The 16,850-nt window shown below is 40.2% G+C and overlaps 1 protein-coding gene across 4 annotated transcripts in view; it reads right to left on the bottom strand.

Annotated features, from left to right (window-relative positions):
- Positions 1-16,850, bottom strand: part of trim9 (tripartite motif containing 9) — a 100,440-nt gene that overhangs the window by 55,504 nt on the left and 28,086 nt on the right. For all 4 annotated transcript variants that reach the window (XM_043697628.1, XM_043697626.1, XM_043697629.1 and 1 more), the window contains exons 2-3: positions 6,434-6,529; positions 3,751-3,873 (exon numbers count right to left, since the gene is read on the bottom strand). In XM_043697628.1, the coding sequence (XP_043553563.1) occupies positions 3,751-3,873; positions 6,434-6,529 (219 nt within the window). The remainder of the gene's footprint in view (positions 1-3,750; positions 3,874-6,433; positions 6,530-16,850) is intronic.

The following is a 16,850-nucleotide window of genomic DNA, read 5'->3' on the forward strand; positions in this document are numbered from 1 at the left end:
CCTCAATTTGTAGTTATGCCCCCTCATACAAGTTGACATCATCATCCTAGGAAAACGTCTTTCACTGTCTACCCTAGCTAATCCTCTGATCATCTTGTATGTCTCTATCAAATCCCACCTTAGCCTTCTTCTTTCCAATGAGAACAGACCCAAGTCTCTCAGCCTTTCCTCATAAGACTTTCCCTCCAGACCAGGCAACATCCTGGTAAATCTCCTCTGCACCTTTTCCAATGCATCCACATCCTTCCTGTAATGGGGCGACCAGAACTGTACACAATATTCCAAGTGTGGCTGCACCAGCGCTTTGTATAGTTGCAGCATGACATTGCGGCTCTGGAAACCAATCCCTCTACCAATGAAACCTAACACACCATATGCCTTCTTAACAGCACTGTCATCCTGGGTGGCAACTTTCAGGGATCTATTTACATGGTGGTACGGTGGCTCAGTGGTTAACACAGCTACCTCATAGCACGAAGGATCCTGGTTCGATTCCAGCCTAGGCTGATTGTCTGTGTGGAGTTTGCTCTGGTTTCCTCCCACAATCCAAAAAGGGTAGGTGCATTAGTCAGGGGTAATTATAGGATAGAGGAATGGGTCTGGGTGGGTTACTCTTCACAGGGCTGAAGGGCCTGGTTCCATACAGTAGGGAATCTAATCTTTATAGGTGGCACAGTGGTTAGCACGGCGGCCTCACAGCACCAGAGACCCGGGTTCAATTCCCGCCTCAGGCGACTGTCTGTGTGGAGTTTGCACATTCTCCCAGTGTCTGCGTGGGTTTCCTCCGGGTGCTCCAGTTTCCTCCCACAGTCCAAAAATGTGCAGGTTAGGTGAATTAGACAAGCTAAATTGCTCGTAGTGTTAGGTGTAGGGGAATGGGTCTGGGTGGGTTGCGCTTCAGTGGGTCGGTGTGGACCTTTTGGGCCAAAGGGCCTATTTTCACGCCGTAAGTAATCTAATCCCTCTGCACATCTACACCACCAAGAATCTTTCCATTGACCCAATACTCTGCCTTCCTGTTATTCTTCCCAAAGTGAATCACCTCACATTTAGCTGCATTGAACTCCATTTTCCACCTCTCAGCCCAATTCTGCAGTTTATCCAAGTCCCCCTGCAACCTGTAACATTCTTCCACACTGTCCATTACTCCACCGATTTTAGATTAGATTAGATTAGATTCCCCACAGTGTGGAAACAGGCCCTTCGGCCCAACAAGTCCACAACAAGTCCACACCAACCCTCCAAAGAGCGACCCACCCAGACCCATTCCCCTACATTTACCCCTGCCTAATGTACCTAACACTATGGGCAATATAGCATGGCCAATTCACCTAACCTGCACATCTTTGTGATTGTGGGAGGAAACCGGAGCACCCAGAGGAAACCCACGCAGACACGGGGAGACTGTGCAAACTCCACACAGACAGTTGCCCGAGGCAGGAATTGAACCTGGTGCTGTGAGGCAACAGTGCTAACCACTGGTGTCATTTGCAAATTTACTAATCCATCCACCTATGCCTGCGTCTAATTCATTTATAAAAATGACAAACAGCAGTAGTCCCAAAACAGATCCTTGTGGCACTCCACTAGTAACCGTACTCCAGGCTGAATATTTTCCATCAACCGCCGCTCACTGCCTTCTTTCAGAAAGCCAGTTTCTAATCCAAACTGTTAAATCACCCTCAATCCCATGCCTCTGCATTTTCTCCAACAGCCTACCATGTTGAACCTTATCAAAGGTTTTACTGAAGTAGATGTACACCATGTCAACTGACCTACCCTCATCGACATGCTTCGTCACCTTCTCAAAAAACTCAATGAGGTTTGTGGGACATGACCTACACTTGACAAAACCATGTTGACTATCTGAAATCAAATTGCCGCTTGCTAGATGATAATAAATCCTATCTCTTATAATCCTTTCCAAAACCTTTCTGACAACAGAAGAAAGACTCACTGGTCTATAATTACCTGAGTTATCTCTACTGCCCTTCTTGAACAAGGGCACAACATTTGCAATCTTCCAGTCCTCTGGTACTAAACCTGTAGACAATGACGACTCAAATATCAAAGCCAAAGGCTCTGCTATCTCCTTCCTAGCTTCCCAGAGAATCCCCTGACAAATCCCATCCAGCCCAGGGGACTTGTCTACTTTCACTCCTTCTAGAATTGATAACACCTCTTTGTAACTAACCTCGATCCTTTCTAGTCTAATATCTCATTCTTCTCCTCTACAATATTCTCCTTTTCCTGAGTGAAAACCGATGAGAAATGTTCGTTTAGCACCTCTCCAATCTCCACAGAGTCCATATTCAACTTCCCACTTCTGTCTTTGATTGGCCCTATTCCTACCCTAGTCATCCTTTTATTCCTCACATACCGAGAAGTCATTAATAAATAATGTGAATGATTCAGGCCCTAACACAGATCCTTGAGGGACACCACTGGTCATATTCTGCCAATTTGAGTACATACACATTATCTCCACTTACTACTTCCTGCCACTCAACAAATTTCCCAGTCATACTTGTAATTTAACAGTAATTCTGTGGGCATCTCGCTTAGTTAAAAGTCTCTTATCAAATGCTTTCTGGAAGTCCATATAAACAAGATCTGCAGACCCCTGTCTGCTACTTCAAACACCTCTTCAAGTGATTCAAAGAGGTTTGTCAGATATGATCTACCTATCACGAATCCATGTTGGTTCTCCATGATTAACTGAACATTTTCAAGATGTTCAAGTACTCCATCTAGGATTATAGACTCCAACAGTTACTCCACCACAAATGTGTTGGTCTGGGGTGGACACTGTTAAAAATCACACAACCCCAGGTTATAGACCAACAGGTTAATTTGGAGGTATGAGATTTCATAGCTCCTTCATCAGGTGGTTGTAGATCATAAGACAGAATTTATCGCAAAAGATTAGTGTCAAGCAACTGAAATGATATGTTGAACAAACCTGGATTGTTAAGTCTTTAATCTTGTAGAATGGGTGGCATTAATATGTAAATGGGTTGTATTAATATATTCGTAAATATGTAAATCCCAAAACTTCTTTTAAGTCACTTCTTGAGATAACTTAAGGTTTTATAACAAGAAGTGACATCTCAGCTCAGGCAATGCATTAAAGGTGTGAGGTCAGAGTCTTGTCTGTATCTTTTTTTTTGAAAAAGGCTGTAACATTTGCAATTCTCCAGTCCTCTGAAGCCACTTGAGTGAATACTGTGAAATTATTGCCTATGTCTCTACAATTTCCACTCACTACTCTCAGTTTTCTCAGGTGCATATCATCCAGTCCTGGATGTCCAGGACCTGTGCAGAACTTTCTACTTCAGTGCAAAATATTAATCTAGTGCTTCAACTTACACCCCCACCTCAAATTGTAAATCCCTTTACTAGTCCATAACTGGCCCTAGTGCGACCACATTTTTGCCATTTATATACTTAACTAAAACATGGACATGCAAAATTTATTCAATTGTATGGAAATTGCCCACTACAATATCTAAGGATAATGGCCTGATGCCTAGTGGCACTAAGTGAGATTATCAATGCTCACTGTTATTATGGACTTCAATCAAATAGCAATCGTGGAAATGACTCAATATAGTAATGTATAGAAGGATGTACAGTTGTGGTATTTTGCTACTAAACATGGAAGAAAAAGATATCCACTCATTACTATATTGTGCAAGCATTAATTGGACAACACTAAGTTTGGAACACTGCAGAAAACTCAGAACTAACCTTAAGTTTATGTTCGTGTTCTTTGGTCACCCGTGAAAGCAACTGTCCCTTCCTTCTGTTCAAAGCTTCAATGAGGGCATCACACTGGGCAACAAGACAAGCTTCAAACTCAACACTGTTTTCCTGTATACAATAAAGAAATACAAACTGATGGAATCAGGCAAAGATAAACAAAGCATAACCGAGGCCTGCTGGAAAAGCATTCATAGCAGAATCAAGCTAAAATCCTTCACTACCCAAAACCGAACATATCCCAAATTAATACTGTATTTCAGATGTGGGAGATCTGAAATAAAAACAAATAGATAAAGTTCCACCAACACTTCCAGTTTCCACTTCTTTGGGGGTGTCAATAATGGAGCCCCAATGAGGTGCTGCACAGTATCTTGCAGATGCTACAAACTGCTGTTGTGTGTTGTTGAAGAGTGTAAAGGTAATGGTGTGTGCCAATCAAGCAGGCTGCTTTGGCTTGGACACTGTCGAACTTCTTGAGTTGTTGGAGCAACATCTACTCAGACAAGTGGAGAGTATTCCATCACACTCCTGATGTGTGCCTTGTAGATGAAGCATGAGTGTGGAGGAAACAGGAGTCATATCTCATATTTTTCAGTAATTAGATTACTTACAGTATGGAAACAGGCCCTTCAGCCCACCCAGACCCATTCGCCTAAGTTTACCCCTTCACCTAACACTATGGGCAATTTAGCATGGCCAAATCACCTAACTTGCACATTTTTGGACTGAGAGAGGAAACCCACGCAGACATGGGGAGAATGTGCAAACTTCACACAGACAGTTACTCGAGATGGGAATTGAACCCGGGTCTCTGGTGCTGCAGTGCTAACCACTGTGCCACAGTGCCGCCAACAGTTATATTGTCAGTGTGCAGCTTCATTACTTCTGCAAAGCTGACAGTAATGTTTGAAGCCTGACTTGGAAAAATTGAATTTTAGGTGCTGCAGTTAATGATTCATACTTCTCCATTGGGTGTCCAGCTAAAACCCTTACAAACTGCAGTAAAATAGAAATCACTGAACGGAGGAGAACTTATGCTTTTATACTATTAACTCTCAATGGAAAGTTACACAACGAAGCTGCTTTTCAAATGGACACTAAGTTCATGAGCACTGCTGAACATCCTTACTGGACTCAAAAAAACTCAAGATTTAAAAATCTACATTAAATAAAATGAAGTTTGTGAAAACATTGCTTCTATCTTCAGCCCAGGAAATACCCTGATCATTTATTTTATCTTTTGTAAAATTTAATTAGAAAGGTAAGAACCAATCAGGACATTTTACTATTTGGTTTGCTGCTGAACCTATTTGGTTTTGAAGTCATTGGTGAAGTACCCTGCTTGGTTGTCAGAAACTTGGAGCACCCCCTGTCATTGCACCAGATTCAAACCAACATTGAACAGAAGGAAAGATATAGATCATAGAATAAAAGGAACAGTAGCAATATGGAAACAACATTGTTGAGGGATAGGAATTATGATTGGATATTTTTTGGACTGAAGGACTCTGAAATACAGTGTCTAGAAGTGTGTCAGACCCTGTTTAATTGAAGCATTCGTGGAGTGGCGGCGGGGGTGGGGGGGTTCAGATGACTATTTAAATAGAAGCAATGTTCTGAGGCACAGGGAAAAGGCAGGACACTGGCATTAGGTTGTGTAAATAAGAAGGATCAATTATAAAACCGAGACAGAGAAAGATTGCTAGAATATTTGGGGCCAATTTCTTAAAAGTCGGAAGAGAATGTAATAGCCTCAATGTTGGACATGAATTGAGGCCATAAAACCCAAATAATTATTTTTGAAGATAGATTTTCTAATACAAAATCCAGACCTAATTATATCTACAGTGAGTACAGCCTCAGTAGCTCACAAGTCCCAGTTAGGAAATTAAAATCTAAAAGGATTTAGTTTTCCTTGGAGAAAACCTTCACTAAAACTGAATTCTGGGTAGATTAGTCAGAAATTTCACAAAGTAATTGTTATCCAGCTGGTGCCAAGCAGTATAGACTTGATAGGCTGAAGGGCCTCTGTACTATATGATTCTCTGATACATATCATGTGAGATTTATGAAAGGTGAAAGTGAGTATTACAGGTGCTGGAGATCAGAGTCGAGAATGTGGTGCTGGAAAAGCAAAGCAGGTCAGGCAGCATCCGAGAAGCAGGAGAGTCGACGTTTCGGGCAAAAGCCCTTCATCAGGAAGAATGTATGTAAGCAATGGATGCTGACACTTTGTTAATGCACACATCTCAGACAAAGTTTGTTGAATGTCTCAGCAATATTTTTCGTACAGTGACCTAAAAGGAACAGGAATTCTGAGTAATAAAGACATTTAAACCGAAATAAAAATATTGACAAAAGTCCATGCTTTGTGCTATTTTTACTGACTCTCTACTTTGATCCAGTGCAGTAAATTCTTGAAGTGCACCATGTAAATTTTGAGTTTCTTTTGTTTATTATCTCCTGACCAGAAATAGAGTAGCTTTTGCAGTTCCCTTACAGTTTACAATAACAAAACAAAATTCCGTATTTACTTCTTAGATATTAAATGCATTAAAGGTAATTGAGTAAACATCTGAAGTAATACATGAAGTAATAAAAAAATCTATACTAAAGTGAGTTTAATCACAGGCAAATCAAATAGTAATTCAGACCATAAGACTTATACCTGGATTTGCTGCACCATACTCCTTAGCAATGACAAGAACTCTTTGGCATCCTTTGCCTTCTCTGACAACCCATTCAATGCTTGAGAAAGCTGATTCTAAAATCAAACATAAAAATCAGCTTTGTTAGATTTTATATACTGCAAAGCAAATATTTCTATTTTTAAAACAAACATCAGAAGTTTCTTTCAAGTATTTTAAATAAAGTTCATTTTTGTACTATAAAGCCAAAATATATATTTTTAAAATTCTTTAGTCTTCAGAAATTGTATTATTGATTTAAGGTGAAAGTTAAGCCTATTTCGTTTCTGCAAACATACTTAAAGAACCATTAAATATCTATGAGGCTCCTTCACCCATTTAATTGTATATAGGTTCAATGGTGCGCAAGGACAAATGAGAACTATGAGGTTACTCATAGATTACAGGAAGAATCAGAATGATCCTTGCAATTTTTCCCCAATTTCAGGCTCACAAAGCTACCAGCTGAAGATATGGCAATTAGCCATGTCAATGGAAATAGAACTGATTTATATGATGAATCCAATAGCTGAAGAAAAAGAAAACAAATAATAGGTTGCCTGAACACTGCTGTGCAGACCATTTTAATCAATTAGACTCCCTCAGGAAGGGAGGATTTTATACTGGACATTCACTCCAATATTCAATCTTTGTTTATTTCTCTAACAACTATGTGAATTAACAGACTAAATGAGTCTGTTGCTGATGAGTAGGATTTTCTAATCATTATTGTCACTGCTAACAAAAAGTCACAGTTTTTTTTTGCAAATTACATCCTCCACATTGCCACTTTCCTGGTTGTTGAAATCAAATAGCTTCTCAAAGTGTTGCCCACATATCCATTTACTCTCAAGATTTTATGTTCATTCTGAGTAACAGGATGAGAACACTAGTAGCAGATGACAAGGAACCAGTTTCAACCAATAAGGTAGAATCTTCCAGGCATTCATTTGATGTGGGCTACAGCAAGATGTGTAACAGACCTGGGCGACAAATGTTGTGCGGCTGGGAAGCTTTGTGCACACTAGTCATTGTTCCAATGTACTGCTTCCACTTCCAAGAAACCCTAGAACGCAAGAGCTTACAAGTCCACAAAGCAGCAAGAAAAACTGCAGGGAACATTCGTGGCTCGGATCATCTCAGCATCAAGATCATCTTGCTCCATCCCTGATCCTTTCCACAAGTGGGTTGGTGAGATATCAACAGACAGGGAATAATGCTTGTGAAATGTCTCACTAATAGCACAACTTGCCTCATTAATATTCACCCTCCCATTTTATCAAATTCGCCATACAATCTAGAATGGGAAAACTCACCAAGGAAACCAGAGCAGGATATTCTGGAATTGACCAGCATCCCTAGTGATGGCACCATCTTTGAAAGGTCCTTGTGTACTTGGACAAGCATGATTCAGTTCCTGAGTCATCCCAAAATGTAGTGTTACATCTGCCAGAGTACTCTCCACCTTTAGTGGAAATGAGTGGGACAAACCACCAGTGGACTGCTCCACTGTCAGAACTTGAATGCTAAATTTAGTCATTTTAGCACCTCTGAGCAAATTCAATTATGGTGATCAGCAATTAAGTCCAAACATTGTACACAAAATCCAGACTTTCAATCAGGAAGATCTAATAAGCACAATGTGTACTCAGCATCTAATTTCATCTCGTCACTAAAATAACCCCATAAAATTCAGCAGAGAAAGAACTCAAGCCTTGAACCTCCTGTTCAGTGAGACTCCTGCACCCTAGTTAACATTCAGCTCCTACCTTCACTTGTCCCAAAATTCATTGTTCCCCTCATTCCCAAATTTTATAATATGTACAGCTGAAAGAAACATCTCAGTGAGCAGATATGGTAACTGATTGGAGTACTAAAAAAGATTTGATATTATGCATTAGTATTTTATTTGCGTGTAAAATTGGTGTTTTACCATGAGCTGAATGATGTCAACTTAAAAGCATAATCAATATATTACCCAATGGTTTTAGTATGACAGTTGAAAGGATGTAAGTATCGAGAATAAAACTGTTAGATGGTACACAAATCAAGATGAGCAGTTATTGTGATCATAATATTTGTGTAAAAAAAAAATCATTCAAGTGCTGGAAAAATATCAAAGGCAGCTATCAGGCAATACCTACAGCCAGAGATTTATACTGCAGCTCATAATATTTTGTACCATAAATACTAATAAAAGCGCATTAAAAATATCAATTAAAGTAAAAATAATCATGGTCAGAATACATTGTAATTGCTCAGTCATGTTAAAGTGATGACAGTCTAATCAATGGATTGATTCAAAGCCTTATATTCATGGAAGATTTCATCTTCAATTGGACAGTGCTGATTATAACCCTGCAATCAGTTAGAATATGAAAATAGCACAGGTAGAAAGAAAACCTTAATTTTTATTCTTTACACACTCTGCTTTTCTAATTTTTTACAACTTAAATTAGAAAGAGGTGAAAGTGTTCGAATGCCTCCAAATTTATTCCACTGCAATTGACTATTAGGAAATGCACTACAATAGACAGGATTCGTAGCTTTCAATTTTCTCTTTTTCCCTATTTGAGACAGCTATATAGCACAACAATGAACAATAGTACATAAGATTTTGGTAGGAACATGCCAGGCATGCATATTGAACTCAGTGGTCCTAGTAATTCCCTACTGTTAAAATTAAGAGATGGAATTCCTGATTTGTTCCCAACATATACCTGGAGAAAAATATTAATTGTCTATGCTAAATAATATTCAAACTTTGCATCAAGGCTCATAATCCATTTCTGTATTATGGGATTAATTTGGTTTTGCTCAAGATACAAACTATGTCCAAAGATGTGCAGGTTAAGCGGATTGCTAAATTGCCAACAGTGTCAAGGGATGTCCTGTTGAGGTGGATTAGCCATGGAAAATGCAGGGTTTCAGGAATTTGGTAGGGGGTTGGGTCTGGGTGGGATGCTGTTTGGAGGGTCAGTATGGATTTTGACAGGCTGAATGGCCTGCTTCAACACTGAAGGAATTCTATGATTCTATGGTAAACCCAAGTGTAATTTAAATCAGAGCTTCTGGCCTTCAAACAGAGCAGTTTACATGTATACTGCATGATTTGCAAGCTCTCTCACTATTCCAATCATTCTACTCAGCTACTTTATATTTCTAAATCTTTGACATATTTCTGCATAGCTCACAATAACCTAGGACAAACCATGCATTTTGTCTTTAATGAGAAAAAAATGCAAATTCCATGTTAAAAAGCAATGATTAAACAGGCTGAAAATGATGCTGCATTAGAAAGTACAGATTGAGAAATACCTATCAAATTCTTTTTACCATTACAATTTTCTCAATTTATTTTTAATCCCTTGAGGCCAAAGAATGCTGAAGCAGAGGTAGGCTATTCAGCCCATTGAATCTGATCCAACGTTCATAAGGCTTTATGGCTGTTATGGATATCCTCAGCTCCATTTTGCTGTCTTATCCCCATACACTTGATTCTATTATTGCTTAAAAACCTGTCTGTCTATCTCAGCCTTAAACATAATTAATGACACAGCATTGACAACCCTCTGCGGTAAAGAACTTTGTAGATTCACTACCCTCTAGGAGAAGAAACACCTCCTCACCTCTGCCTTAAATGGATGACCACTACTCTAAGATTATTTTCTCTGATCCTTGACTCTTTCATGAGAGGAAACAACCTTTCCACATTTACCTTGTCAAGCTCGCTAAGAATTTTCTACATTTTGAATAGATTAGATTACTTACAGTGTGGAAACAGGCCTGTCGGCCCAACAAGTCCACACCGACCCGCTGAAGTGCAACGCACCCCCACATTTACCCCTTCACCTAACACTATGGATCATTTAGCATGGCCAATTCACCTAACCTGCACATTTTTGGATTGTGGGAGGAAACCGGAGCACCTGGAGGAAACCCACACAGACACTGGGAGAATGTGCAAACTCTACATAGAGAGTCGCCTGAGGCGGGAATTGAACCCAGGTCTCTAATGCTGTGAGGCAGCAGTGCTAACCACTGTGCCATAGTGCTGCCCATAAGGGTTCCTCTCATTCTGCTAAACCTCAATGAATACAAATCCAATCCATCAGTATCCCATTAGAAAATCTCTCCTTCCCCAGAATCAACCTAGCAATCCTTCTCTGGATTGCCTCCAATGCCAGTGCATCTTTCCTTAGATAAAGAAACCATTACGGTTCAGAGTATTTAGGTATGGTCTGATGAGTACCTTGCATAGTTTTAGGAAAACCTCCCCGTTTTCAAACTCCATTCCCATTGTAAGGCCAATAATCTATTTGGCTGCCCAATTATCTCATGAACTTGATTGTGCTTTATGACTCATGCACAAGAACTCCTTCTAACCCTGCGCTGCAACGTATTTGCAGTATTCTACCATTTAAATGACATTCAGCTCTTCTGTTCTTCCTAGCCTCACTTTTTCCCCACATTATGTTCCATCTGTCAAGTTTTCCTCCACCCTCCTAAACTGTCTGCATCCCTCTGCAGACTCTGCGTTATCCTCAATACTTTCCACCTAACCCTTCAGTGATTTTCACTACTGCCTCAACCTTTATTGGACTGCGGTAAACGTGAAGGAGATGATGTGTGCTGTTGAATTTCCCAATCGTTCATGAAATAACAACTTCTTCATCTGCGAACTGAGGGGAACTCTGTCACTCATGACAATGCTGAGAATGCCATTGTAGCTCAAGTGTGATTTTAGGCATTTGAAAATCTTAGTGATAGCCACTGAATTCAAATCAGTCAGCTGTTGTAATAGTAGTCTCCTGCGACAAGATATGAAGTTCCTTCAAGGGTGAAGAGGTCTACTCCCCACGTCATCAGTGGTCTATCTGGGATGTGATGCATCATCAGCAGGTCTCCAGCTTGTTTGGCTTGATACTCATTATAAAGCACAGCTCTGGCTAATGACTGGTTATTCATGTTTGACCAGCCCAGCACATTTCTTGCCTTCTTTAGGCTTGATTCAATTTGTTGGCGATTTAGCTTCTCTGCTCTCAACTCCTTCAGGATGATTCTATTTCCTTTGTATGATATGCCATGCCAACTCACCTTTATATGCTTATTATGTTCTTATATCCTCAACACAGCACAGACGTGTCCTTGATGTTCTTTGGCCATCTGAGGAAGGATTGCTCGACCTGAAATGTTAACTCTGCAAATGCTGCCAGACCTGCTGAGCTTTTCCAGCAATCTCTGCTTTTGTTTCTCAGCTTTTCATGTTGCTTCACTACCCACCATGCTACTAACCTAAGCAGTAGAAGATTAGATTACATACAGTGTGGAAACAGGCCCTTCGGCCCAACAAGTCCACACCGCCCCGCCGAAGCGCAACCCACCCATACCCCTACATTTACCCCTTACCTAACACTACGGGCAATTTAGCATGGCCAATTCACCTGACCTGCACATCTTTGGACTGTGGGAGGAAACCGGAGCACCCGGAGGAAACCCACGCAGACACGGGGAGAACGTGCAAACTCCACACAGTCAGTCGCCTGAGGCGGGAATTGAACCCGGGTCTCTGGCGCTGTGAGGCAGCAATGCTAACCACTGTGCCACCGTGCCTTATTAATCAAAGAAGTTATCACTTTTTTGATTACCCCCTTCTTTTTCAAGCTGGCCTTGTCATTCTCATCTATTTCAGATCATACTCTCTTAGAAAACATCCTAACCTTGTGAACACATCTTTGTACTCAGCCAGGGTGTGTTCCATGGTCAATCATTTAGTGTGCAGTGACACAATGCAAATCTCTTTTGGCACATTGAGGGTTACTAGTCCAATCTTTAGACTTGCTCCTGACTATATTTGCTCATCTTATTGCAAATGATTTGCAGTGTGATCTGTCCTCTCGTCATATAGCCTTAACCTTACTTTTGAGGCCTTCATTTTAGGATCATCATACTGTGCCATTTTGCACAGGTCTATGATAGTCATGATGTTGCATGGCACACCAGTGTTTGATATTTTATATTGATTTGATGTTATCCTTCTGCAATCCTCATCTCAACATGTTTTACCTTTTGACTGAACAATGCTGAGGGTTAAATCCTCACCTCCAGGCTGCATGCCAACACTGGAATTCTCTAACTCTCTGCTAAATGACTTGGTGCAAACCTGGAATCGCTAGCTCATTTCTTTTACAATGTTCTCCTGGGAAGGAGATCCTTAAAATGAATCACTTACTTTAAAGGTCATTTGTGCATTGCCTGCAGACAATTTACAAGTACTTCTTATTTCTCAATAGAAAGATAATTTTGTCAAAATGCTCTACAGATTGCTTTGAAAGGTTTAATAAATTCCTTATAAATTATGTAATACAATCAGTAATCAAACAGTAACCAGTTGCGATGAAATCAATGTATATAAAGGTACAACCAAATTGCAGCAATTATCCATCACTTTTGCATCGAATGAGCGCCCTGCAAGTAATTTCAGTCTCCTGTTGCGTTAATAGAAAATCAGTGAAACTGTTAACAGTTCTTTGTGATGCCCATATGAATCTCATACTTAGTTAAAGTACATAAGCTACTTCACTGTTTTCTAGCAATAGTGTCCAACCCTGGCCTGAATTAGAACATAAACTACATCGGTATCACTGTTCCCAAAATCAATAATAAAGGTTCTAAGATTGTTTCAATCAGAAGGTTAAATGCAAAATGCTGGAGTTTCATAGAGTGCAATCATCCATGGGTGGAACTTTACCCTCCCTGGTGTAGGGTCAGCAATGTCTGCATGTATATTGTTTGGAAATACAGTCCAGAAAATGCAAGTTTGGATGATCAGACATTGCTTTCACAAATCAAAGGCAAGGTGGAATTTTGGTCACTTAATGATTACACAATAGCATATACATTGCTGAAAGTTAGATTTTGATACTTTTGTGGAATACATTGACAGAGGTCTCAGGGAGGCAATGTAACTGCTCAGTAACAGGGTTTGGATTGGCTGCAAGTAGCAGCTGGACACTAAAGTGACATATATGCTACCAGCATCTTTTAGCAGAGAGGGTTATCATGTTCAGTTAGAGGCTGCCAGTCCCTGTGGCTTGCATTATGTATAGAGGGAGAGTCAGGCAGTATGTCATACTGGGAAGAACTGAATAGACACCGTGCTGCACCATACAACGTTAACATCATACCTACAGCACATGCCAGGAGCTTATATGCCAAGCACACTGCATATGCTTCAAGGAAACTGTGTAATTTGAAGGGACAGTCCTTAGTGGAGTCAAGGAAGCTATGATTAATCGGGGGTAGCACCACAGTCAGTCACAGGTCTTGTCCAATTTCAGTCCTGGAAGCTGTCTACGGTCAGTCAGGTGTGTGGTGCTAGCAGAGTCCAAGGATCAACATCTTTGCAGTCCAGGGATTCGGCCCCGCTCAATTCTGCAGTGTAACCTGTTAGGGATTGCAGGTAGGTCATTTGGATTGCTGTGGAGACACTGGTCTAGGGCTGGGCAATGCTCAGTTGGAACTGTCTTCCCAAGTTAGACTGGGCTGGGGAAGAGAGCTTGCACATATCTGGGGGCTTTGGTTAATAATGCATTTATCAGAAAGTCCATGGATTTCTTGGAAAGGCAGGTTACTCAAGCATAAGGATAGACTTAACTGTATTTGGTCGCAAAGGGAATGGTGACAATTTTAGTTGTAGGGTGGGATCTCAGTCAATGGGCAGAGGGTGTGAGCTCAGAGTTCAGGATGGGGGTGCAATTTGCATAGTTCATAGTCAATCTGACCTCTACATGGGGTGGATTTTGACTCAACAAGAAATGGGAACTGACAATATCATGGGCTCAGGGGGGTAAAGTAATTATTATATGATAATTGTCATATGAAAGCACAAGTGGAAATGGGGTGGGAGAGGAAGGCTAAAATGTCATTGGGGCCACAGGGAAAGCATCACAAAAGGGAACATGAAAGATAAGAGAAAATGATCTGATGGAGACTGCAACTCACAAATACACTCGGTTAAAACAGTGCCATGCCAGATCTGAAGTTAACTGCACAATTACTACACAAAATGGTTGACACAGCATGCAAGGAAGGTTGTTTGGGAGCGGAGTAAAACTCTTGGAATTGGAGGCCCTGCTTGGGACACTGTATCAATGATACATCCATTGATTCAATGATGTCACCTATCTGGCTTCCATTTTAACTTTATCAGCAGGCTATTCATTGCCCAAGGATGTGCTTTCAAAATCTTGGCCTCAGGAGCATCACATTGTCAGATTAATTGTCTCTGTTTTACATTAGCAAGGTTACTGTAATCAGTCAAAGGTACTTAAAAGACGACTGAATGTTCCTATTTCACAGTAACCTGGGATGTTTCATCCCTGTTCATCCGTGGAGACATGACAGTGATGTGCTCAGAGTGTGTCCCTGAGTTGAATCTAGAGAACATATTCACTGCAGTGTCTCACAAAATTGGTGGAGCAAGGGTCTGCATTTTACCATGGATTTGAAATCTTTAAACTTGTGTTCTATTTTGCATTTGTTTTGCAAAGTAAGCTTGCTTTATTTTAAAACCAAATCATCAGTAATGCATGGTTGTGTTTCATTAAAAGATCGCATCATTAAAATGAAATAAAATACAACAAAACATGATATATCAAGTCAGATTTCAATCTAGAGTCTGGCTTGTCGAGTAATAACATCAGCTGGAATCATAACATACTGAAGTCTTGTGCTCCAGAATTAGCTATACCCCTATCCCAAGCAGTTCTAGCACAGCCATAACACTGGCATCTACCCGACAATATGGAAAATTGCCCATGTCATGGATAGAAAAGGAGGATAGATGTAACTGCTCCTTCAATTGGCAGGAAAGTGATGGAAGGGGTCATTAACAGTAACCTACTCAATGATGCTCAGTTTGGGATCTGTCAATTCCATTCAGCTCCTGTCCTCATAACAGCCCTGTTCGAAACAGGGAGAAAAGATGTGAACTCAAGTTGACTGTCCTTGACATCAAAACAGCATTTGACTGAGTATGGCATGAATGAGTCCTAGAAAAACTAGAATAATGGAAAACAAAAGGAGAAAATTCTCTGCTGACTAAAATCACACCGGGCAGAGACAATGGTTATGGTTGCTAGAGGTCAATCATCTCACCCCAGGATGTCACTATACACATTACGCAGTGGCGCTAAAGAAAGCTTTGGGCAACGGGTGAAGGCAGCTCTTTCCCACTGCTAACTGTGTGATAATTGATGGAGAATTGAGTGTACATGGGGAATAAGTAATCAGTGTGCTGGAGTTGTGCGCTTTGTGAGTTGAAATAAAACTCTGACTATAAAAGTATATGCCTGGAGTCAGTGATCACAGGGGATATTTAGCGGTTTTTCAGTCAAATTTTATGAAACAAGCACTATTCTAAGCAAAGAGCAATTTGGAGAAAACATCAGACAGTTGGCTGTTCAAAAACTAAAGAATTGGGCATGATTACCTACCAGCTCTCTGAATACAAACATTATATCCAGTAGAATAATGAAGTAGCTGTATGTTACTTCTTTGACAATAAAGAGACAAAACATGTTTTTTGCTCTCCCACTGCCAGACAAAAACAGGATAAGAAGCAAAGGTTTTTTTTTAAACCCGAACTGGAGACTGATGATCTGGACATAATTGAAGGTTTGGACAAATTATTAACGTTCATGGATGAAATTTATCAAAAAGGTATTTTATTAACTGCCTTGGAGGTATGGTCGCATTTTGACAAATTCAAAAAGGTGAAGATTGTTCTACTGAAGACTGCATACTGGAATTCAATAAATTATAACAAGACTGCAGAAATAATTCTTGGAAATTATCTTTTGTGTTCACCTTTAAGTCGTTATTGTGTTCCAAAACATCAACTTTAGATAAACTTCTAAGGCCTATTTAGTGCAGTTTTAGTGTCTCTGCCTTTGAGCCAGAAGACCTACACATTCAAGTTTCACAAGCTCCAGATATGTGCAATACCATCTCTCAACAGGTTGAATAGAAAATGTCTGGACAGATTTGTAATTTTGAAAGGAGTTAAGTTTGTAGATAAACCCACACTGTTACAACAAATTTCAGAAGCACTAAAAAAACCTGAAAGCAATGTTTGTGGAGCAAATGGACAATCCACTTTGGGCTGAAATTGGAGGACACAATGTTATCATTGTTAAACTGTCTAGAAAAAGGATGCAGACAACAGTGAGAAAAAATAATTTTAACGAAGAGATATTAGGCCACAAAACCTTCCAATGAGTTTGAGAAGTGAAGAGAATTTGGGGTTTACAATAAAAGAGCTGACCCCAGAAATGCCCAGGATATAACAATTGATTGTTCTGGTTCAATTCTAAGTACACTGTGCCACAAACTGTT

The sequence above is a fragment of the Chiloscyllium plagiosum genome, chromosome 10 (assembly GCF_004010195.1).
Source record: "Chiloscyllium plagiosum isolate BGI_BamShark_2017 chromosome 10, ASM401019v2, whole genome shotgun sequence".
Taxonomy (NCBI): domain Eukaryota; kingdom Metazoa; phylum Chordata; class Chondrichthyes; order Orectolobiformes; family Hemiscylliidae; genus Chiloscyllium; species Chiloscyllium plagiosum.